Source organism: Camellia sinensis, unplaced genomic scaffold (genome assembly GCF_055761805.1).
Source record: "Camellia sinensis isolate YWXY unplaced genomic scaffold, ASM5576180v1 Unanchor4, whole genome shotgun sequence".
In the NCBI taxonomy this organism is placed as follows: domain Eukaryota; kingdom Viridiplantae; phylum Streptophyta; class Magnoliopsida; order Ericales; family Theaceae; genus Camellia; species Camellia sinensis.
The window spans coordinates 3,498,525-3,525,160 of record NW_028129277.1 but is presented as its reverse complement, the minus strand read 5'-3'; the positions used below and the strand labels follow the sequence as shown (position 1 = coordinate 3,525,160).

The 26,636-nt window shown below is 34.3% G+C and overlaps 1 protein-coding gene across 1 annotated transcript in view; it reads right to left on the bottom strand.

Moving 5' to 3' along the window:
• LOC114302083 (uncharacterized) overlaps positions 1-19,611 on the bottom strand; it is a 172,815-nt gene extending 153,204 nt beyond the window's left edge. The window contains exons 1-4 of the mRNA XM_082912687.1: positions 19,329-19,611; positions 18,668-18,762; positions 17,279-17,409; positions 16,981-17,191 (exon numbers count right to left, since the gene is read on the bottom strand). Of these exons, the coding sequence (XP_082768813.1) occupies positions 16,981-17,191; positions 17,279-17,409; positions 18,668-18,762; positions 19,329-19,611 (720 nt within the window). The remainder of the gene's footprint in view (positions 1-16,980; positions 17,192-17,278; positions 17,410-18,667; positions 18,763-19,328) is intronic.
• Positions 19,612-26,636: the final 7,025 nt, after the last annotated feature.

Here is a 26,636-nt window from a genome sequence, read left to right as displayed (position 1 = left end):
CTCTCATTACAACAAGCATCTCTCATTTACACTATGACATATAATAGAAAATAGACTCTTCAATCCTCAATCCAGCATTCCAAACTTTGTTCCTGAAAATGGTTAAAATAATTGGGATGAATACAAAGTCCAGTAAGAATCTTCCCTGATTCTAAACAATAAGGTCCCTAGATACATGTGATCATGAAATGCTAAAGAGTGATATAAACATAAATTCATTGTGCTCTTTTCATACTCAAATTACAATACATATAGGTAATAACATTCTCATAAAGAAATTCATGAAAACTTTTCAAAGAAAAACTCTTTCTTTTGTTTCTGTATCAATCAAATATATGTATATATATTTTAAAAAAAAGTCTTTTCAAGAATCTCTTGCTAACATTACCTAGAGGTATAAACATAACAATAAGTCATTCTTCTACATGTCACAACAAAATCATAACCCATTATAATCCACATAAGAAGAACCCACACAATCCCATATATTCAACTTTACCCAATTAAGATTATTCACTTTCCATTATCTCAACACATGTACAAATCTCATTACAATCATTCCACACAATCCAATTGAACACCAGCTCCATTACCAAGCCTCGTCATCACACCACATGCTTTACCGGTCAGGAACCGGAAGGAACGCGGAACCTCACGCTTTACCAGTCACAAGCAGGAAGGAATGCGGAACCTTTACATGTTTCATCGGCCCACACGCTTTACCAAGCGCTACTCCGGAAGGAAAGCGGAGCCTTTATTAAGCGCCACGCTTTGCCGACTCAAATATGGCGGGAAATGGACCCCAAGGCAACATCACAATCCATCAATTCCTTAAGTCATTACTCATTATGATTTGTGGGCAAGACCAACACATTCATTCATCATTTCCATTACCTATTAGCTCAATAACACGTACTCATTATGTTCTACAACATTCTCTAGTATTCAATAAATCATTCGTTGTTACCAACCAGACAAAACCTATAACAACATTCATTATTTTTATCACAAAATTCGTCCAATAACACATCAACTAAGAGCATATAGCGCATTTTTAGAAGCATTCTCAATTCTTATATTCCAATGGTCTCTTTACTTTTCCACATTATTATCAAGTCTTCATACTCAATTTCACAACACAATAATTGTAAAAACCCACATTTAATTATTCTTTTAAAAAAAAAAAAATTAATTAATTAATTAATTTTATCCAGAGTCTATCTGAAATGTATATTAGTGTAAAAGTTAGTTTTAAATTGACTCAATTCAATCACTAACAAAGACATTATTAAGAATAATAATTTTGTGGGTGTTCAATATTTGTTGTTTATAAATTATTTTAATTAGGATTCAATATGATAATTATTCTTACTAAATACCTTAGTTAAAAATCTTAGTATATCAATTTTTAGAAACTCCCATAAATACACACACACACACACAAAAAAAAAAAAAAAAAAAAAATCAAACCTTTGCAGATTTTTGTGGCAAGACTTTCCACATGTTGGTTTGCATGTTTGTTTAGGGAAGAAGAGCTCATTATGCTCTTGGAATTGAGGGAAAGAGGGCTTAGAATGAAGAGAGAGAGAGAGAGAGAGCCTCAGAGAAGTGGCCTCTATATATTCATACCACACAGTGTTTATACACACTGTGTTCGTAGACTAATCGGAAAAAAAAAAAAAGAAAAAAAAAAGAGGGAATTCTTGTGGAAGAAGAGGAGCAGGTTGAGGTTGCATATTTTCCTACCATTTCATTATTCTATTTCAATCCTACAACTAAGTAAGAAAACCCTCCCAATCCTCTCATTTTTTTTTTATTGTTGAAATTTTTAGATTTTATTCATATGATAAAATGACTAATTTATAGATAGAAATTTTTATATGTATGTATGTAAATTTTGTTATGTGTATATCAAATATTTGAAGATATTGATAGTTTTAAAATCATGGTATTATTGTAAAAATAGGCTTGCATGTGTAGTTCATACCATTATAGAGTGATTTGAAGAATTTATTTGGTCCTTGAATCTGCCAGAATATTTGTACGAATTTGTAGACAATTTTATACTCAAAATTTGAAGAATATTTCTTCTACAAATTGTTGATAACAATGTCTAGTTCATCCACAAAAAATTTCAACAATTATGGAGTTTTATACGAATTTGTAAATTTTTTTAACCAAATATGGAGCTATAGGCAGATTTTATTATGTGTTTGAAAAATCATTAAAAATTTTATATTAAACCAAATCTGGTAATTTCTAAGCAAAAAATAAAATTTGAGAAGTCTAGGTTCATAATAAATTTTTATATTATGGAATTGATTTATAAATTTAAGTATGGAATTAATTTAAGAAAATGTGATGAATCTGTGTCATGAACATTCTTGGAATTTTTAAGAATTATTTATAATTTATTTTTGGAAAATGATTTCTAAAAAATGACCACAACATGTTTGTTGAGTATTTTGTAGATTTATATGAATTTTAGAGTTGTATAAGTAATTTATTTATAATTTTATTTGCAAGATATACATTCTAAAAATTTTGGCAGATCAAGGAGGAATCAAAAAAATTATCTCTTCAATTGTTTCTTTGGACTAAAATTTAATATTGTGCTAATCTAATCTTGTAGATTAAAAATCCATGCATGTGTGTGATTATGATTTATTTCTTCTTTTTGGTATCTACATTATTATTTCATACCATGGTTTAAATAAATTATTTATTTAAATTTTGTACATTTGTTTACTATTGTGTGGCATGTGTAATATTTTATGTTGGGAATTTTAATGAGTTGGTATAACATTATTGGTAATTAAATGTTGAATTATTGTGAATATCTCAACAAGTAAAGAAACACGAAATTTAACCAATGATACATTAAATTTTGAAAGTGATGGGGTGAGCCCGGTTTAGAATCTTACGCAAGTGAATTGTAAACCCTAACATGGCACGAGAAGGTATTTCGGCTCTTATCGGTGTAGGTGATATAAGGTTGGTGGTGCGGGTGTCACAACATAGACCGTTCCCTTAGGGCAGACCGTGATGTCATGACTCGGGTACGTAACCCTAGTACGTGGACATCATTGGTAGTTACAGTAAGTAACATTTAAATATTTGACCAAGGGGTAGTCAGAATTGCCCGTGGCCCTTGCTTAGCGGTTGGGTGGAAATAGTACTCCGCGAGGAGTTACTTAAATTTATCCGATAAACTAAATCTATGAAAATTTAAAAGGAAAGGTAAGCATATTCCTTATGATGAAATACTGCTTCCGTTTATTATACTTTTTTAATTGATTTATTATTATCTATTGTTATTATTTCAACTGATAACATTCCTTTTATGCTTACTAAATGTTACTTGTTATTTTGTTACTACACATTATTCATAAATTGTGAGTATTATTATCAGGGTGGGTATTTTCGGGTTGTAGTATCTTATTGAGCTCGTCGTTCACTGGCATTCCCATTACCCTGGCGTTTTATGCCAGGTACCAAAGAAACCGAAAGAAACATCGAGGCCTTGCAAGGCGACACTCAGTCTTGGTTAGCTTGAGGAGTGCCAAGTTCCATGAACTATTTTCTAAAATTTCTAGTTTTTCTCTAGTTTTCTTTTTTATATTTGTGTCATTTCTTTTATGTACTAAGACTAAATTGTGATGTAAGAACTTTAAATTCTGGGTTGTTAAGTAATGGATGTTAGTAATATTGGTGGCAATGTTAATTTTAAATTCTAAATCTTATTATGATGTCCTTAAATTTTGGGGCGACACAATAATCATTATAAATTATCCCCGATTAATTAATTTAATACTCATCTTAATTTCTTCAACATAGTTATTTTCCAACCATTAATCATCATTATTTATTCTCATCTCTACAAAACATAAACTTAATTTCATAAATCAAATGTCAGTTGAAGCTTCCTTCATTCCCAATATAGATTTGATAACTAGGGTTAAACATAAATTAGGGCTTTTTACTATTTGACACAATCACATTTTCATGACCCAAACATTTTATATTCCACTTAAATCATCAATTCCACTTCCATAAATTAAAAACCCTAGCTTCCTTCACATACCATTTTAAAAATCTCCTCAAAATGAGGGTTTTATGCAATAGAAATTATCACACATCTATCCACAAGAAAATATTGAATAAAAGCAAGGAAAATCCCTACCTTAAGCAAGAAGAGAGAGAAATCCGAAATTTCAACTTCAACAAAAATATGATCCGCTTGGATAGATAGAAAGCCCTAGGCGTGCTCTTCGTTTTTATATGAGGAACATGGGTTGAAAAGTGAAAGAAAGGATATGAAACTCAAGCTTGAAAGCTTGAAACCCACAACAATGGTGGAAAAAAGAGGAAGAAGAGAGAGAAAGACAAGAGAGAATAAAGAAAAAGTGGACCAAAAATGATTTTTAAATATGTTGAATTTGTGCCCTTTGCTCGAGCAAAGAAAGCTTGGCTCGAGCAGAGAAAAGAAGCTCCTAGAATCTCTGAAAATCGCACAGTTTGCTCGAGCGAAGAAAAGCTAGCTCGAGCGAGCATGCTTCCATCACAGAAACTTGAAATTGAAACAGACATAACTCTCTTGTTCGGACTCCGTTTTAGGTGGTTCTTCTGTCCAAATTGAAGCCCCGAAAAAAAGCTTTCCAATGGTTCTAGCCTCATATCCAAATTCAAAGTGTGGAAAGAGAAAAGGGCAAAAGAGTAAAGGTTAGTCAAAAACAAAAACTCAAATTTGGGACTTTCGATCTAATCTTGTCTAAATACCTTATTAAGGCTTAAATCAAGGTTCCAAACATCACCCAAGGGTCCTCAACTATAACATTTAAGGTTTATTTGCCAACCCATCAATGCCAAAAGTCCAACATCCATACAAACTTTAAGGTGATGGGTACCAATTTACACCAATCCGATACGTATTTGAGATCGAGCCATTACACCCAGGACCAGGGAGTACTTGGACCTCGGGTGGGCTAGCGAGCGGGGCCTGGGCCAAGCCTAACTATTTTTTTTATTTTTAAATTTTTTTTTTTACCAAAATAACTTGAAAATATGAGCGGGTCTTGAGTGGGCCAATGAGCTAGCTTCGAGCTAGGCCAATCGACGGGCTTTGAGCTGGGCCAAGCCCTAAAACATACGACACGGGCTAATGCCCAGGGTGACGAGCTGGGCTCAGGCTTGGGCAGGCCGAGGCCGAGCCGCAATCGGGTTTTGGATGGATCATGGGCTGGTGGACTGATTTACACCCCTAGGTGTAGTGTAGCGCTCGTGAGTAATTATTATTATTATTATTTTTTTTTTTCATTTGGAATGTAATTTCAAATTTGTTGTCACTAATAGATAAATAATTTCCCAAAGAATGTTGACATGAAATGTCTTCAAAAGAATAATTGTTTAATGAGCCCTTCATATTTTTTTATTTTTTTCTCAATTTACACTATAATTTTTAGGCCCCGTTTGGAAATTGACTATTTAAAATATTTTTTTGACTTTTTAAGAAAATATGTGCAAAAAAATAAAAAGAACTGTAACAACCACCTCCTTGCTTATTTAATTAATCATGTTTAATTGTTTGACTTGCATTTACTTATGTGGTTATGTGATAATATGTGCCATGTGTGATATGAGTTATATGATTTATTTTGTAATGTGTGTAGAAAACATGTATATGAACATGTCTGAATAAGAAAATCATAAGGTTAGAATTAAATATTTGGATAGGTGATTAGAGCCTAATTCACATTAGTATGATTAATTTTACTTTAATTGAAATTAGGTTTTGAAGGATTAATTAATGTATGATTAGGTTTGATTTAATTTGGTTAGTGAGGTTCATTGGCATTACTTTAAAATTAATCAAGCTTAATTAAGGTTAGTGACGTAATGGACTTCCTAATTCTAGTAATCAATTTATAAGACGAAGAAGAGTTTAGACAACATGCATGTACATCACAAAGAAGAATTGAGAGGAATTAGTTCATAATCTTGACATGCATGGCATCAAATCATGACATTCATGTTCACAAACTAATTTTCTTGCATGGTTCCTAAAATTTGAAAAGAATTTTCTATGGAAATTGATGTTAGAACCCTTAAATGTATGCTTTATGGTTGTAACATTTAACTCAAGATTTTTGACTCCTTAATTGGAAATTTGGATTTTGTTTCAAGGCTATGTTTTGAATGTGATGGTAGAAATTCAAGTTCAAGGTTGTTTCTTAAGAATTTTTGAGTTCTACTGCATGAATTTGGAGCCTATTTTTGAAAAGATTGAGTTCCAAGCTTGAAGGTGTTTTCCGGACAACTTAGAACCCAGAATCACATGTGCGGCATGAAGCCCTGTACGTGCAGAACAGCCTCCCCTGCTTTGCGTCGTTACTACTTTAATTGCACGTGCAGTGATGGTTCTGCAAGTGCGGCCATGACCTCCATACGTGCGGTTTTTAGGATAGATTGCCGTTTTGTTTTCTCTTCATTTTTCTGATGCATGGGCCTTCATTCACATGTTTTAATTGCATATTTGAAACTCATTTGCATATCATAATTAAGAAAAGATTTAAGGAACAATTAGAAACAACTTAATGAACACGTGGCAAACGTTCCGAATAAGTTTAAGGACCGATTAAACAAATCGAACATGTTTTGAGATATTGTACTTGGTATGTTTGTGTAAGTTATACGCTTTGTTCTGACCAATCTGTCTAAGGAGCCATCAGTGAATAATAACTTAGTAAAGCTATGTTTGTCTAAAAGTATTCTCTGAATTACAAGTTATGTTATGTTTCTGAACTAATAACTTATGTAAATGAATAAATGATTGTTCTTTTCTGAAATGTATTTAGTATATGTTTCTATTATTAGAGATCTTTGTTGGTTCCAACTCTTGGAACTATCTGTCTAACCTTCATGGTTATCTGTTCTGATTATGTATGACCATATGTTTTATCTGTTCTGGTCTGCTATGACCATCTGTTTTGTTTTGCTAATGGATGTACCATGAATATTTGATTACAAATATGAGTATGACTTCGATATGTTATGAAACTTTGATTCAGGAATTTATATTTTTGATACTTTAAATTGATTTTTTTACGTTTTTGGATATCATTCATTATCCCTTTACGTTGTTATTATTCACTGGGTTCCAACTCACCTTTTATATATGTATGTTGTAATAACCCGACCCTCATATGTGATTCTGATATATTCTTAGTCCCTTACTCTGTGCTTTCAAATGCTTACTGTGAAATTTTATGAGGAATTAAGGTTAATTAAGTGAACCCTATGATTATGGATACATATCTGTTTAATAAGAAAAGTATCTGTCACGATTAGAATGTTGAATCAAAAATTGAGGGCCTTAGAGACTTGATAATCTGAAATTGATTTTATATTTGGAATCAGAATAATTTTTAGGTAATAATAGGCATTGGTGTGAAATTTCAATCTAGGATGATTAAACGATTGATTTTTGTCCTATTCAACCTTATATATTTATGTGCCTCTTTGAATAAGGAACTTAGAATCTTAAAAAAAAAAATATCTTATGAGAGAAAGGTTAGAGTAGAGAAGGGTTTGGAGGAAGAGGAAGGACTCTTCAAGAACAAAGATTGGGGAATTGAGAAAAATTCAAGAGTATTAATTTAAGGTGAGTTTAACCCACTTAGATCCACCCCTTTTCTTGTTTTAGAATAGGAATTTCTTGTTGATTGTGTGATTTAGAGTTGTAATGGAAGTCTTGTATGTGTGTGTTGGTTAGTTAACATGATAATCTCATCATTTAATTATTTTAGTTCCATTTGAGCTATCTAGTAAGAAGTTATGTTCTATCTCTTCCATTTTTAAGTTTGAACTCAAGATATGTGTTTCAATTGGGAGAACTAGGGTGGTGATTAAAGTTTTGTATAAGATACTTATTCAATTGGACAATTGTACCTATCATTGTTGTGTTGATGCTTGACTTGAACTATGTGGAGGAAATTATGCTTTACTCTTGTTCCAATTGAACCCACATGGCAATGGACATATGATGTTAAAAGAATTGACTTGTGATTGATTATGATTATGGAATTAAAATGAATAAGGGCCCAGGTAGGTTTAAGATTATGTTTTCATGTAATTTTGAGCCTAATTCTTGTGTTGTATTTGCCTACTTTGAACCTTACCTTATGTGTTTCAAGAGGGGCTTTATGAGAATTTCGGACTGGAAATTGAGGCAAATCGCCGCACGTGTGGGGGTCATGGCCGCATGTGCGGGAACTCCAGCCGCACGTGCGGGAGTCATGGCCGCACGTGCGGGAAATGAGGAATTTTGGGCACTTTGGCTACTGTCTAAAAAGCACGTGCGGGGCTCACTGCCGCACGTGCGGCCCATGCTGAAAAAAAACGGTTTGCTCCGTTTTGCGTGCTTGACCCTCAGATATTTTTAGAATTTGTATTTTATGCCTATTGATGTTTGTAAAATTCAGTGAAGTGAAATAACTCAGGAAATGATTCAACAAAGAGAAATGAACTAATTTGCAAGTTATGAATGTGTGCAGGACACACTCCGGGAGGAACTAGCACGTCGTCACAACACTGTGAGTAGTAGTACTTCCGTAGTACGCTTAACGTACAGCTAATGATTGCCATAGCATTCTGTCATCGCATGTTAATTTTGTAATTATGTGATTGATTCAAAGAATGTGAATGAATGATGGAAATAATGTGGATACTTTCATATGACTCTGAAATTCTGTAAGACTCCGAAACTAGCCTCTGATGATAGCTGGGCCTATGGCCAATCTGTATTTTCTGGTATGAAACAAAGTACGGTACGAAACTAAGTGCTACAGTATGAGTCACCTTTAGAATCTGTGCGAGACACCTCTTGAGTTCATACATCCATAAAAAGGGCTTAATGCCAATCTGTTTAAGGGCTTAATGCCAATCTGTTTAAGGGCTTATTGCCATTCTGTTTAAGGGCTTAATGCCAATCTGTTTAAGGGCTTAAAGCCATTATGTTTAAAAGCTGGGCCTAAGGCCGTTCTGAAATTAGTACAGAATCAGATTAGCCACATGATCTCGGCATTTATACATGCATTGATATGTACTATGTTTTAAATTGAGCATTGAATTGTTTAAGTACTATTATTCATTGAGCCTGGCTCACTCTTTGTTATGTCTGCTTCTGCGGTAACCAATCGGGAGGTCAGTCCTAACCCATGATGCCCGCCCTCTTTTGTCAACCTTTGTGCGTCCAGGCCCTAGATGAAGCCACTCATATTTTTGTGAAGTTTTAACAAACTTTTGGCATTGCACTCTAATCATTGGCCTAAGGTTGAAATGTGTATAACACTTTCTTCCACAATGTTTTTTTTGTTATACGCCCAATCATCGGGCTAGGTCTGTATATGTGTATGTATATAACTGATGCCCAGGTGCATGTTTCTGTATGTTATTTACCTGTTATGATGTTGGTGATCTTGGCATGATAGTGGTAGCTCAATGGAGATTGTTTACTTGTATTTTATGGTATTTAATGCTTTCGTTCAGGCCCCGTATGTTATGTATGCCAGGTTAAATGTCCGTTTCTGAACAGGTCATGCCCAAACTTTTAGGGGCGAGTTTGGGACGTGACATATGTGGTGATTGTATGCAAGACCAAGCTTAGGGGTGTCTGTCTAGACTCCGTTTTGTGAAGCTAACCTTTGTGCCTTATGTCGAGGTTCCGAACGTGTCAAGCCCCAAGGCTTCTTGTATTTTGTGGAGTTAACCCTTTTATTATGTAAATAAGTTGTTTTATGAAGTGTGATGAAAATGTTACCATTTGTAGGGTTTAACCCTTATCTTTTGACTCTTTTTGTATGTAAGATATTTTGGTGTTACTTATATGTAATTATGGAAGTTTCTTTTGGTTCATATAAGTCTTCACAGCTCATTAAACGTTATTTTAATATGTATACTTCGGCAAGCCCCTATAACCATATTTTTGCCTAAGTAGGCCTTCGGTAATCTCAGATTACTGGCTGGTCACCTCGCTAATCCCTTGGGGTAGGGGTTGGGTCATGACTAAAATGATGTAACTTTTAATAGTAATTTTTGTAAAATTTTAACTAAAAATCATACTCCTCAAACGAAACCTTAATAATACCAAAATGCACTTGATATCTTCAAATCAAACTCTAACCTCAATTCTAGTCATTGTAGCCTACACAACCTGCAACTTTAACCACCTATCCTCCTTATATGAGGGCTTTCCACATCCCTCCTCCAGTTGCAACCCCCTCTCCAACTTATCTCCTCTTCCGGTCACGATAGGATGTTATGGATGTGGCGATTGCTGGTGGTGTGTACAGGGTTGAGTCCAGATAATTTGTGGCCTAAAAAAATAATTAAAAATGAGGCCTTTCATATAATAATTTTTTTTAATAAAATATTTATTCAAAATTTATTTTTCTAGCTTTTTGAGATGCAAAAATATATGTTTAAATCTTTATATTCAAGTTTTGCTAACAAATCTTTTTGGTTGCATGGTTTCATTATGTTTGAACTCTTTTAGATCAATCACTCATTCATTTATGGAACTTCTGCCTAAATTTTTTTTACTATCATCTCTTTTTTTATATGGTTTCAATATGTTCTAAGTCTTTTGGATCAATTACTTGTTCATTTACAGAATTTTCGTCTAAATTTTTTGTTTTATTTTTATTAATTTTAATGAATTTATCAAGAGCTCCTTTTCTAGATTAAATAATATTTTCTATTTTTTTTCTTAAGTTTTCATATTCAGATTCATATTTTCTATTAGACATATTTTGTTTTTTCTATATAAAAAAAATGAGTACAACACTAGAAATGAAAAAAAAAATTATACAAAAAAAAAATATTAAAGGGGTAGAACAATAGGACCTGATGATGAATCAAGCCTTTTTGATGATGAATAGCATAATTGTTGATGATGAATCAAGTCTTGAAGAATAGTGCAGATAGTGAATTACAAATTAGTGTAGATAGTGAATCAAGAATAATAGAATTGTTGATGATTAATCAAGCTTTGAAGAATAGTTTAGAGAGAGAGAGAGAAAAAGAGCTTTTTCTAATGGAGAGAGAGAGAGAGAGAGAGAGAGAGAGAGAGTCAATCAAAATATAGAGAGAGATATCTCTACAATCAAGGAATATTTCTACAATCAAGGAAAAATTATTTCACTTCCATTATAACTCAACTGTTCCCATTCCATCTAAAAAAAAATAAAATTGTAATGTTGTTTTGGGAGACTTATTTATAAGTCCTATTTCGGACACTTATGTTATGTTAAGTCCTGTATAATTTCTTATAGAGTTTCAAGTCCTATTTAGATAGGAATGTATTCCACAAGATCCTATGAGTTGTAAATAAATGGTATTAATATACTATTATCTACTATAATGGCAAAACCATATATAGGAAATTGAATGTTATCATAGATCACATTCAATTTAAAAAATCAAAAACCTAGTAAGTTTGCGAAACGTAACGTGACACGTCACGTTACGATTATGTAGGTGTCACGTTACGTTACGTTTATGTAGGTGTCACGTTATGTTTATGTGGGTGTCATGTTACGTTACGTTTATGTACGTGTCACGTTACGTTTCTCAAATGTGTATTTTGAAATTCAAATTCACATTCATATAAATATGATCTATGGTTACATTCAATTTCCTATATATGGTTTTACCATTATTTATGATATTAATAACTAATATTGAGGGTAAATGTGTCAACAAACTTCACACAGGACTTACGGGAACATAAGTTTTTCAGTAGGACCATATGTAGCATAAGTCTCCCTAATAGGACTTATAAATAATTTTCCCTATTTTTGTGTGTGTGTGTGTGTGCGCGCACGTGTAAGATAAAGTTTAGGCACTTTGTTTTGTTTTGGACCTTTTTATTCAAAATAAATAAATAATAAATCACATAAGCATATTATATTATATAAAAAAATTAAAATTTTCCAATTTTACCTAAAGCTTAGGCTTGACTACCCTTATGATAAGGCCGACACTGGATGTTTACTAAGAGCATCTCCAATGATTTTCCATTAGAGCTGCCAAAGCTATAATATAGCAACTTTGAGGAAAAAAGAGGTTCTCCAATAGTGAGATATAACAGTTGTCAAAATTGGCAAATGCCAAATCTGCCAATTCACCCAAAACCAACTAATTTCCTTCCCTTCCTCCTTCTCTCCCTCCCCTTCTCATCATTTTCTAGAAAAAGCTCAAAAAAAAAAAAAAGAAAAAAGAAAAAAGGCGATGAATTTTTTCATTTTGCGAAATTCAAGAAATTTTTTTAAAGCAAAACTCACCAATTTGTTTAAACAGTTTTGGCAATTGACATTTAAAAAAAAAAAATCAACAATTTTTTTTTTTTTTTAAACAGAATTTGACTAAAATAACAACAACATTTAAGCAATTTCAAATAAATTTGAAGCAATCTCAAACAAATTTCAAATAATCTCAACAAATCTCAAGCAATCCAAGCAGTAATCAATAAATATTCAGCAAATTTTAAACAATAAATACCTAGATTTAAAGAGACTTGATGAATTTCAGATGATTGAGGCACTCTGAAGCTTTAGCTTCATCTTTTTCGTTTTCATTTTCTTCAGAAAGCCGATTTGGATGAGTTTCGGTTTCAAGGGTTTCATCTTCTTTGTTTTCATATTCTTCTTCAAGTGATTTCAAGGGTTTCATCTTCTTCGTTTTCATATTCTTCTTTAAGTGATTTCAACGGTTTCAGTTTCTTACAAAGAAATAGAAGATAAAGGTTTAGGGTTTCTCACTGACAAATCGAAGATAAAGGTTTAGGGTTTTAGTTTCTCACAGAAGGTTTCAAATTTTTTGTTCGATGAGGAAGATGAAACTGAAGTTCACGATCTACAATCCAAAGAGAGGGTGGAATATAGAAGATGATCTACGAGTGAAGAGGAGGTGATTTGAGATCCGAAGTTCGTGATCTGCGATCTATGATCCAAAGCTAAAGTTCATCAAGGCTCCACGATTTCTCTTTCTATCTCTCTCTCTGATCTTCACTAATCTGAACATTCCGGAGTGAAGATAGAGTGAGAGAGAAAGAGATAGAGAGGAAGATGACCGGTGATCGGAGATAAGGGTAGGAAAGAGTGAAAGAAAGGTTTAAGGGAGATGGTTTAAAGGATGAAAAGAAAGAGAAACAGAGAGAGGCAATTGAAATAAATAAGAAGATAGTTGATCTTAGAGAAACAGAGAGTTTGGAGACAGGGGGTTGTGGTGGAGAAGAGGGTTGAAGAAAGAAATTTAGGGTTTGAGGGTTAGAGATCAACGGTGGATATGGTGGTGGTTCTGTTGGTTGTGGTGGTGGTGGTGGTTGTGGTGATAAAGAAGCTGAGAGACAAGGGAAGAGAGTATGAGAGGAAGAGATGAAGACGGTAAAAGAGAGGAAGAGAGATGAGAACGGTGAAAGAGAGGGAGACATATGCAACACCTTGCTACTCTGCAATGGAGAGAGACAGAGAGATAGATAAAGAGAAAGCTGACTTGGGAGATGGGTTCAAATGATTCCAGAGGGTTCATCTGAACTGTTGGATTATTTATTTTGTCATTGGAATGCACATTGAGCAACGACTCTTTTCGTCCTCCAATTCGGAAATGTTTGAAATGGCTCTTTTTAACGGCTATAAATTAAACGAATAAAAAAAATGTCATATTTTTACTCTCTACAATATAAAAAACCAATATCAATTTGAATTCACAACTTTCAATCCACATTATTTTTTTATTTTTATTTTTTTACACAATCAGTATGGAAGATTCATTAAAAACAAAGAGAGGAAACTCATTCACCACTCAAGAAGATGTGACAATTTGTAAACCTTGATGTCATATTACTAAAGACCCAATTATTGAGAATTCGCAATCTCATGCTCATTTATGGGAAAGAATTTTTGAAAATTATTGATCGCTACAGAATGATCACTCAAGAACATAAGTGTTTATCTTATCTCGATGGGGTGTAATCATGAAATATTGCAACAAATTTCGTAGGTATTTAGTGCAAGTCGAAAATCTATACCCAAGTGGAATGTCTCAAGTTGATATAATAAGATTTCATCTTCATTTATTATGTTAGTTTTTTTTTATTTTGTCTTATATAAAATTTAACTAATTAATTAATTTAATATTTTATTGATACAGATGCTTCAAGCGAAACTTTTATACCATCAAGATGAAAACAAACATTTACTATTGAACATTGTTGGCCAATCTTGCAAATAATATCAGATGACAAGATGTAACTTTTACGAGCACAATGAAGTCAAGGATACATGTATCATTTTCCCCTGATTCGGCTCTCGAATTCCTATGGATAACTGCATTTCTCTTGAAGACAATAATAGTCCAAATGTTTGTAACAATCCAACTGTTAGTAATAATCCAATTGGTGAGGGTAGTGTCTCTACAAGGGGTAAAAGGCCTATGGGTAGGAAATCTGCAAAAGAATTGCTTTGAAAAAGTCAAGCTATTGAAGCTGAAGTTTACAAATTTAATAATTTGTTGGAGACATTTAACTAATACCTTGTTGAGAAGAAAATGAAAAAACCTGAAAGAGAATAAAAAAGAGTTCAAGCATTGCAAGAGATGAAAGCACTTGAGATAAAAAAAGAAGAACATTTGCAAAAGATGAAAGAACTTGAGATAAAAAATGAAGAATATTTGATAATGACTACGGATATTTCTCATTTGGACCCTCAGACGAAAGCATATTACATAATGCGCAAAAATGAGATTTTCGCAAAATGGTCCGCACATATCAGCAACCCAAATTACTATTTTTTCCTGCTTCCTGATGAATAATTATGGGAAAATATATTTTTTAATTTTGCAATGTCATTTATTAGTCAATGTAATTTTTTTTATTTCTTTTTAAATATAATTTTTATTTTGCAATGTAATGTAGTGGATTATGCAATTTTAATGTAGTTAATAATATATTTTTTTTAATTTTGTAGTTTGGTGTTTTTTTGATGAGGTGAATTATATAAACAAAATAAAAAAATTAATTTTTTCAATTTTTTATATTTATCTAGTAGGGTACAATGTAAATATTTAATTTTTTTTAAAAAAAAGTTTAAAAAAGGTCACAAAAGACAAAAATAAAAATAAAAAAAATACTAAAAAACTTATATCTAAATAACACCTACAAAATTTGAGGAAAAATTGGTTGAGATTTGCCAAAATAGAATGTGACCATTAGAGTACTATTGCTATAATTTGACAATGACAATGCTATAAAAGCAAATACCATTGGAGATGCTCTAAAGCTCTGTTTGTTTTCAGAAATAAAATAGAGGGGATTGATAACGAGGAAATTGATAATGAGAGGGTTAAGTAAATTGTATTTGTTTTAATGATGGTTATTAGTGTGAGAATTGTTAAATTATTGCCCTATAAAAAAATATAAAATATTAAAACAAATAAAATTATGATTTTTACTTAACAAAAAAAATAAAAATATTAAACATTAAAGTTCAAAAAAAAAAAAAAAATGCCCAACATGTAAAAAAAAAAAACCGAAGCCAGTGAACTAAATATCACATACACCTCCTCTATCTCAATGCCCCTTTCAAACCCCATCATAATTTGGACCTCTATCTCGATCTCTTTTCTATCTCCCAAAATGAACAAAATATTAATAGATTCCATATCCATCTCCATCTCCACCTTCACCTCCACCTCCACCTCCATCTCAATCCTGATCTCCTCTATATCTTTGAAAACAAACAGGGCCTAAGATGCTTAGTTGTGTGATATCAAAAAGGATAATTTTTATTGGGGGATAGAATTGTAATTTTAAAAAATAAATAAATAAGTGGTGCAGAGGGAGCCTTGTGTAAATTGATTTTTCCACAAGATAAATAACTCCATAACCCTAGATCCAGAGAAGTGTAGAAGAGCCGCTCACAGATCGCCGCGGAAGAGAAGAGGAGAGCTTGATTCTGCTGAAGTCGGGCATGATGTCCTGCCGAAGCTCCTTCGATCTTCAATCTCCATCGTTTTATGTCGCAGGTAAGTTTGGCACCGGCTTGAAATTCGTTTCATCTCGTCCGTTTGTTTCCTGAGAAAATTGAGGGGAAAAAAAGCAATCTTTTTTCTCGGCAACCAAGCGGAAATGATTTTGGAGTAGGGTGCCAATTATCTGCGACACAAACTAATGGAGAAATGGAGATCAGAGGCGTTTTAGGCAAAGCATTTTGAATGACTTCAGCAGGATCATACTCTCTCTCTCTCTGTCTCTCTCTTAACTTTTTCATTGAAGATATAGATGTATCAGGTAATTTCAGGTAGTCTAATTTGTCTATGTAGGTGTTTGGGAAGTGTTTTTTTTTGTAGATTGTTTGAGTTGCAGGATATTATTGGAGAATTTTTTTTTTGTGTTTGGAAAGATAATTGGATTTTTTTGTGATTAAATGTGATGTTTGTGAAAAAAAAAGTGAAATTATTAGAGTTTATAATTAACCCTTGGATTAGTTAATTCAAAGCTTTAAGTTAAGTAAAGGAATTGCTTAAATTTATTTTTGAATTGATCCAACATCCTTAAACTGTATTTTCTTCTCGAAATGAGTGAATAACCAATTTGTTTTTTAATATCCTTACACTGTCTAACCAATTTGTTTTTCAAAACACTAATCTATGTCTGGCAGTCTTTCCAGGTCAAATTTCCTATGAATTTCTAGCCTATCCAGCAACAGTTACAGGCTAATCATCATCCTCCAAGGGTGTGAATTGGTTGACATTGCAAAATCTAAAACATTACACAAAACTTCCTTTTTATTTTCATCTTATTTAATTCTCACTCTCAGGGATTTCACTCGAGCCAAAATAAAATTCATGATTTGGTTAGCATTCAATCATAGTAGGGTAAAAAGAAAATATGTTTACATGAGATAAGAATAAGCAATGAATCACCTCAAGTTCTGGCTCTGGTCGATTGACATACCAAATCCAGTTGATCTTTTTGTGCAAAAGCTCAAAAAGCATGGTATGTGTTCTGTAACCTAGGTTGAAGTATAAGCATTTCCCAAGATCTGGATATGCCTCCCTAATGCCTATCATGGTTTCTGAATGCTCATTATCTGAAAATTTTAATACTCCTCTCCATGGACAGTAACCTGAGTACCTGCACAAGTTAATTATAATGGCTAATTAAATTTATATATCACAGAGTACTTCACAGCCATAAGCATTTTTGTGTCATTCTACAAACCTCAACTTGAATTCCGTAAAAAAACTTCTTCGGATTGAAGAAAGACACCCATCTGCTGCAATGAGCAAATCACCAACTATTTCGATGATTTCACCAGTTTGAAGGATTTTAGTCTTCACTTTAACATTAGACTTGTCATTAGAAACACAGAAAGAGAGGTACAAGTGGCCTCAGAGAAAAATATCTGTTGGTAGCGCATTGTACAGAGGACTGTGGAGATCAGCCCAGTGTGCTGCTATAAAATTTAAGTTTTCATCTCTTGCAAGTGTCCATATGATATTCTTGTCACCATCTGTTGCTTCATTCTATAGGCAAACAGAAACTTAAAATGAAAAAGAGAAATGAGGGAAAAGTTACTGATCCTATTGTGTTTAAATTTAACGAGGACTGTCTACAAACCTGTGGCATGCCGCATTGTCTGTAGGTCACATGAGTAGCTTGTAAAATGAAGAGAAACTCTTAGAAGAAAAAGGAAACTTAAAATTGGACTGTTTGATAATACGGTCAAAAAGCCATTTCGATGACCATCTCTTAAGGAGCCAAGACCACAAAGATCTCACGCAGGTGATGCCATTTTTTTACAGTTTACTTGATATAGAGGTGTACACAGAGGTTCAAATTTGGTAAAAGTATTTTTTAAGGGGCCTTGGGTGCAGATCAGGAAGCCACAACTCGTTTAAACTGTTCGAGTATATCCTCAACACGCTCCCACACATCAGACATAAAAACGTGAAAATATTATAATTCTCATATAGATAACGATGTTCGAATACATGACATATTACATGCTCTGATCTTGATTATGTTAAAATTTTGGAGACATCCAACCCAAGCTTGAGTGATTTAGGGCATCTCCAGCCCTTACCCTTTACCCATATCAAATTTATTAAATTCGAGTAAAAAACTACCAAATCTCAAATCAAATGACATTCAAATGTTTACTCAATTTTCAAAGCTATTTTGTGACTTTGAAATTTATCACTCAGCCATTACTAAAGCTTTTACATAGATATATGCTTAAACAAGCTTGTCTCTTGGGGTGATTCATATCAAATAAACATTTTATTCAAAAATTTTACTCAAGCATAGTTTTGAATAATATACTACTATATTTATCTAAATAACCCTCTATATCCTACAGTTACTTCTGATAACATCATACACATAGGTTGTTAGTATGTAGTAGATTTTGCCCCAAATAGCAATTACCAAAAGCTAATGCTACAAAAAGTATAAACAAACCCTAGAAATGATCCAGTACAACTTAGGGCAAATAAATTTGAGAGAGAGAGAGAGGAGAAGTTGTACCAGATTAATGGAGAGAGGCAAGGTGGAGGTTTGGAGAAGGTGGGGATGACAGAGCCAGGAGTTGACGATTTTCTAAGAGACGATGTCGAGGCTGAGTCCGGCTCCGATTGGGTTTCGATTTGGTGGTGCAATTGATTTCTTCACCACCACCACCTCCCACCCTGCTCTTAGAACATCTGCATCAAAGTAGCTAAAATCATTTTTTAGCTAAATTAGTGATATTGTTTATCAAACATGGACGTGCATCAGCCTCGCTGTTGTTCATCGCTACAACAAGCGAGATACTGTTCATCATTACAACACGAAGATTAGTGTTATCGGATGTCTGGCCGATCAACCGGCCAGTCAACCGGTCAACGGCCAAGAAAACATGCAACACCAAGTAAAATACAAATAGATTCGAGACGTGCAACATGGGCAAACGTTTCATCATAATCAACACCCTCTACTTGTGTATAGCCTTGAGCAACCAACCTAGCTTTATTTCTAACCACAGTACCACTCTCATCAGATTTATTTTTAAATATCCACTTGGTACCTATCACATTCATGTCTCTAGGTTTGGGAACAAGAGTCCAAACTTTGTTACATTCAAATTGACCTAACTCTTCATGTATAGCATTGACCCAACTATCATCTAGTAAGGCCTCTTTTATATTCTTAGGTTCAATTAATACAACATAACATATATTAGATACCTCATCCCGAATTTGTCTTCGGGTTTTCATTCAATCTGCAACACTTCCAATCACTTGTTGAGTCAGATGATTCAGTTTTACCCTTGCTGATGGTTTGAACTCTGAACTTGTAGTAACAGGAGCATCAGAAGTGGCGTCTTTTTGTGCACTCTTTGGACTCGGACATACCTTAGAAGTTGGTGCTGACTCACTTTCTTGAGCTTGGATCTCTGCTTCTCCTTGACTTTGTGGTTCAGTATCCAGGATTGGAGACTCACCATTTTCTTCCTCATTTATCACTGAAGTCGAAGAACCTGTGTCATCTATAACCACATTGATCAATTCCATTAAAGACAAAGTTCACAAGTTATAGACACGAAAAACTCTACTAGTGGTTGAATACCCTAGAAAAATACCTTCATCACTTCGGGAGCCAAATTTGTCCAAAGGCTCTCTATTTTTAAAAATGTAACACATGACACCTTGCCCCTTCACAGTCTTCTTTTCAGTTTTTGGAGCAATTTTTGGTGGAAAAGTTATGGGTTTTTCATTACCCTTATCTTTTGAATTAGGATCCTTGAAATTAGACTTCTTTTGCTTTAAATTTTTTTTGAATTGTTTGGTAATCATAGCTGTCATTTTGGACTCTAGATCAAACTCAATCTCAGGGGTCTTAGGAGTCTCATGAGCACTAATAAAAGCCACACTATCTTTTTGCTTTTTTTTTAGAAATCTAGTGCGCTTCATAAATCTGCAAGTTTCCAACCAACTGATCAAGCTTGAGGGTATCAACATCCTGAGCCTCCTCAATAGTTGTAACTTTTGATTGGAACCTCTCGGATAAAGACCTTAAATTTTTTCCAACAACTTTAGTTTCAGGGATTTTTTCACTGAGTGTGAAATAGGAATTCACGATGTCACTAAGTTTAGCATAAAAATCATCAAACGTCTCATTATCACACATAAAAAGAGTTTCAAAAGCAGAGGTGAGACATTAAAGTTTTGACCTTTTAACAGAAGTAGTACTCTCGTGAATAGTTTCAAGAATATCCCAAGCCTCTTTTGCTACCGCACAAGTCCAAATACGATGAAACTCTTCAGGTGTGATGGAGCAAAAAAGGGAATTGAGAGCCTTACTATTCCAACTCGAATTTTGATAATCGAATGCATCCCATTTATCAAGAGGTTTGGAAATATCAACACCATCAATAGTGACAACAAGTTCACTCCACCCATATATCACACAGTGCCAAACTTTCTCATTGATAGATTTTAAAAATGCTCTCATATGAGCTTTCCAATAAAAATCGTTTGTACCATCAAATAACGGAGGTCTATGGGTCGAGTTAACTTCATGAATTGAATCCATATCACCAATCACACAAAATCACACTCCTAAAGTTTTGATAAAAACAAAGAGTGACCGGCTCTGATACCAATTGAAAAACCTAGGTGATTCGTGATTCAGCTCAAGATTAATTATACCAGTTCCCAAACAATTAAAACTAACAATCTAAATCATCAAGCCCGTACGATAGTAATTTAGATTGTTGTTTCAAAAAATAATAAATCAACACAAACGATTTTTACGTAGAAACAAACGATTTTTACGTAGAAAAATCACAATTGGAGTACCTCCAATTGTGATAAAAAAATCACGGGCGAAATGTCACAAATCAATCCACTGTGAAGGAAAGAAAGAATACAAAACAACCAAACAAATTACCCAAATTCTGTCAATTTGTCTTCAACAATTTGTATTTCTTCCACCGCAACCTTCGTCTCAGAATTGATTAGATTGATGTTGATTCCACAACATCCACGTCGATTCAACGACTGCGCACAGTTTCGAACACCTTCGAACGCTCCATGCTTGAATCTCCAGATTCTACCGAAGAAGAACACTCTTGAAGATGATTACTCAAGCAACCCTTTGATGTGAATTGTCAAACCATGTGACTTTAATACTATCACGACCCAAACCCACCCTTATGGGTTTAGCATCGTAACCAGCCAGTAATCCTTAGATTACTAGAGGCCTCTTGACAGATTAACTTATATTTAGGGGCTGCGGAAGCTAATGTACAAAATATAAGTGGTCCATTGAGTTGTGGAGACATACATAAGACATATAATTTAAAACTTTTATAGACTTACGAATGATGTCAGAAGATACAATATTTACATATCACTCCTAGGAGTATAATGTCAGTCATCATGCCCAAGACTTAACAAAATATACCAAGTCTACTATGATTACAAAAACAGTCATAAAACTTGACTTTATCTGGAATCTCCTCGGGAGGCACAAAGGTTGGCTGATAAAAACTGAAACGTAGGCCGTCAACTTTGGGCCTGGTCACGCGCCTGCTCACCTACATACATAATATAAAATAGTGAGCGAAAGCCCAGTGAATAATAACGGAGTAAAAGGGGTTTTAATGAATAAAGTCCATACAGATTCAGAAATCATAAGTCAGATTCATAAACAGAGTCATATTCATATTCACTTTAGTATTCTTGTTCAAATCATATACAGAAATTAGAGCTCATACTTGATCATACGTGGTACATCTATTAGCGCTAACAGAACAAACACAAAACATATGCAGAACATAGGGTGGTTATAAATAACTAGTTCCATAAAAGAACCTCTGGATCCAGGTAACAGAGAATAAACATGCTGAGCCCCATGATGGAGCCTCCGGTACGGGTAACAGAGTGCGGACATATTAAGTTCCATAATGGAACCTCCGATACCAGGTAACAGCTAACAGATATCACATGATGCTAAGGATGCCACGAATACATTGCCAGAAATTAGACAGTCATTCATTATACAGAACATAACATTTCAGAAAACAGATCTTATTTCATCGTATAGAAAATAAATAAAGTTAAACGTAGCTTTACTAAGTTATTACTCACAGTTGGCTTCGGTGCAGACAGATAGAGTAGACTAATCAAACGGTTTACGGCACGTGACCTACATTAACACATAACAAACACATACCTGAAACACATATTCGAATTGGACATAACTTACTTCATTTGTCTTGAGCGTATTTCTAGCCTTTAACCTCATTATGGGGTCTTAATCATGGCCTAGGAATGCCTAAGATGCAATGAGGATGCAAAAATGCACTTGAAAATATTTTTCAAAACTTTCGGAAAACAGGGTCCACGCTCGAGCATGGTTTTCCTCGCTCGAGCGGACATGCAAAATGTGAAGGTTTGCTCGAGCGTGAATTACTTCGCTCGAGCGTACTGTAAACTTGGCAAAAGTACTAATTGCTAGTTTTTCACGCTCAACGGACACTCAATCCACACTCGAGCATGAGACTCAGACCCTCGCTCGAGCGTGACGTCTGTCGCTCGAGCGTGCTGCAAAACATAAGAACTTATGGATACATGTATTTCACAATTGAGAGAGATTCTGGTCGCTCGAGCGGAAGTGCACAAACTCAGGGTGCTTGCTCGAGCGTGAACTCCTACGCTCGAGCATGGATTCAAATTCTGAAATTTTCAGATTTGATCTCCAAGCTTCAACCTCCAACTAAACACTTCAAAACTCATCCTCTTGGGCCAAAATTCTAGAAAACACTTAGAAACTTACAAAATATCATGCTTTGAAGATCATTTCATGAAATCAAGGCCCAAAAGCATGCCAATTGCTCAAAAATTCAACTTAAACTTTATGAATGTTTTATGAACATGGCATGCATGAATTTCCTTAAACTCCAACTTCTTAAAACATGATCAAGTGCTACAAAACATCATGAAACTTGATGATTCCACAAAATTAAGGTGAAGTCAAGACATGCATGAGAGAATTTCTTAGTAAACATGTTCCAAATACAATGAAATGTACATGCATGTTTGAATTGTTCTTCCTTCCTACTTCTTAAGCTTGGTTCACACATTTCCTAGCTCAATTCACTTAGATTCATGGGTGAATCAACTCAATTTCAAGACTAAAGGTTTGGTTTCTTATCTAAAGTCTTCAATTCTTTGGGCTCTTGATGAATCCTAGCTCAATTTTCCAATTCTCTTTCAATTCCCTAGCCAATTCTTTGTTTGAGCTCAATTCCTCCATACTCTTCCTTTCTCGCGTTTTTCTTCCTTGAAGAGGCTGAATGTGCTCAAATGAAAGAAAAGAGATGAGTGGGGCTCAATTGGTGCTTAATAGGCTTGGTTAAAGTATAGTTAATTGAGGTTAAAATAAATGGGCATTAATTTAATCTAATTTAATTGTTCCGAATCGAATTTCAATTAAACCTACCATAAAATTCTATAAATTCCACATAACACATAAATTAGATCAATTTCAAAATCCGATGCCGATAAGGCCTTCAATTCGCAAAATATAGCAGAATCTCAAACAGATATTCCTACAATGAACAGATAAAAACATAAATAATGCACCATATATGCAATTAATTCAAAATCTGGTCTTAATATCTTATTAGGCACATTAAATCATGGATTATCGTTAATCTTGGGTCGGAGTTGTTACAAATACTCAAGCAAACATTAAAGGAAAACTAGCAAAATAGCCCCAAAAGAAAATCCTAGAGCCCTTCGAAACAGATTTGGAATCCTTAAACCTAAAAATGGACTTAAACACATATATATAGAAAACAGGGGCTGCGAACCCCGCTCAAGCACAGGACTTGCCCCTTGAGCAGAATCACTAAAACGCATGGGATAAAACAGGTTTACGCTCGAGCACTGGAACTTACGCTCGAGCGCAAAAACACGCCTCCCAGTATGTTTGCAGACAAGCCAAACTACTGAGAAGGTGCAAACTCTGATCGAGCGCAACTTTGGCTGCTCGAGTGGGAAGACCAAACAACAAGAAAAAATTACAACTCAATTAAACTAAGCTTGTTCGCGAAATTGACAACAAGCAAGGACCTAACAAATCAGATGTGATTAACTATGCCAAAATTACCTGCGACATCGATGAAAATGGACTACTTAATGCTAGATTTATCAAAGTTAGATTACTTGGCTTGCGTAAGCTTAGGTACTCTCTCTCTCACACACGCGCGCGCACGTGCGAACAAATGTTGTGTTATTCACACTAACCATTTTTTGTGTTCTTTTGGTTTATCAACTTTATTTCCTAGGGGCTTCAGCTTGTGTCTGGGAAGTGTCTAGAATTAATCCAGGTAAGTACATGTTTTTTTCACTATTAATTTCGTTTAATATGTTGTGATTGTGAGATTTGTTGTTTAGGAGCTCATTTAATCATCATTTCCCTTTTTAATTTTGATTAAAAATTGTTAAGAAGCCATTGTTTAGATTGTCTAGCTTCGGCGCAACCTTGGCCAACTGGCACTAAATACTTATTCCAGTTGATTTAGGGATCAACTGAACAGTTCGATTGTGGATTTATTAAGGATTTTATTTTAATGATACGAGTCATTTATCTTGTAAAAATCAAATTCATTAGATGTTTGTCATAAAAAAATGAATGGTCTATCTCTCTGTAATAACTCGACCCTCACACATGTTTTTTGATATATTTTCAGTCCTCGTTTTGTGCTTTTAAATGTTTACTGTAAAATCCCACGAGAGATTAAGGTTAAGTAAGTGAAATCCATGTTTAAGGATGTCTATCTGTTTAACAAGAAAAGTATCTGTTATATCTAGAATGGTTGAATCAGAAATTGGAAGCCTTAACGGCTTAATTATCTGAAATTGATTATATATCTGTGATCAGCATAATTTTTAGGTAATATTAAGTATGTTTACGAAATTTCAATTTCGGAATGATTAAACGATTGACTTTTGTCCTATATGCTTTTATTTATGAATATACACACCTAAGTCCTCTTCAGCCTTGATCAAAAAACGTGAAATACCTCTTGGAGAGAAATAAGGGTTTGTTTAGGGGAGCAAGTGAGGAAGGGAAAGGGAGGTAGATCATCAAAGAAGGTTGGGAATTTGAGAGATCTAGGCACAAGGTATGTAAATTTCACTTTAATTAACTCCTCTTCTTGTATTGGGGTATGAATTTCTTGGGTGTTCAAGTAAGGTAAGAGTTGTGTTGTGGTATGTGTGTGTGTTTGACACTTATGGAATTGAAGAAGTATGATCATCATGTTGTAGTTGTGTTAATTTGAACCATAGGAGGGAAATTACATACTATTTACGATTTTACATGCTTGCATCCAATTATGTGAGAGATGAATTGTGTATGTATTTGTGAAAGAAATGGGTTGTGATGGTGAGAGAGTGAAGAAGATCAAATCCATGTGCAAATGGTTGTATGTTTGTACCCCTATTTACATGATTTTTGAGCTATGTTTTAGTAGTTAAAGAATCTATTTTGGACCTTGTTGATGATCACCAAACATGGGGTTTTGTATGAAATTCGGACTGCCAAACAGGGTCCAGGCCGTACGTGTGGAGGCCATGGCCGCACGTGCGGAGAAGAGGAAAAAAAATGGGTTTTCAATCTGTTTTTCGGCGCTCGAGCGGCCAGGTTCTTCCGCTTGAGTGGAATTGTGCCGCACGAGTGGCCAAAGTGGGCGCACAAGCGGCCACCCCTGTTTCAGCTTATGCTGAGTAACCTTGAATAGGCATATCTTTTTCATCCGGACTCCGTTTTGAGTGATTCTTGAGCCTAAAATCAAGCCCCGGAAGTCTAGTTTCCAATGGTGGTGGTCTCACTCCAAAATTCTAAGTAAAAAAATAGTTATGTCCAAATTAGTGACGACTATTCACTTTCTGTTTACTGAATTTGTACCGTTTCTTCGCCAGAACCTTTCTCCTATCGATTCCTTCTATTTTATGAGGCATGGATTATAACCTATGGAGGAATAATGAGTCTAGAACCATCATAGCTATTGGGTGAGGAATAAAAAGAGATTGGTTTTATTCTCATAATCTGCTATGTGCATTATGTTTGTAGGTCAAGACAAGGACATCATTCCACCGCTATCAGAGACCTGCCACTGTGAGTAGTAGTACGGTAGTCGTACGTTCAATTATCGTTAATGATTCTTATAAGCATGTTAACAGTATGTTGATTGGAAAATCTAAGGGCATTATTGCGAAGTACATTTTATTACTGTTGATAAAGAATACTAACGTTGTTTGCAAAATAGCTATAGTGATTTACGACGAACCAAGGGAATGTATAAGCACTATAGAACCATGGTATTCACGTATCTCTGATATCATTCAATCTGTATAATGTGCTTACCTTTTGTTAATAATTATCAGGAATGTCCTGTTAGACTTAAGTTAACTATGTTAACTCATGTGAATGATGTAACAGACGGTTTAATTACAAGTCAACTATGTTGAACAATCAAACAAAGGTGTATGCTTCTATATGCTACTGATTAATAGACCAAATG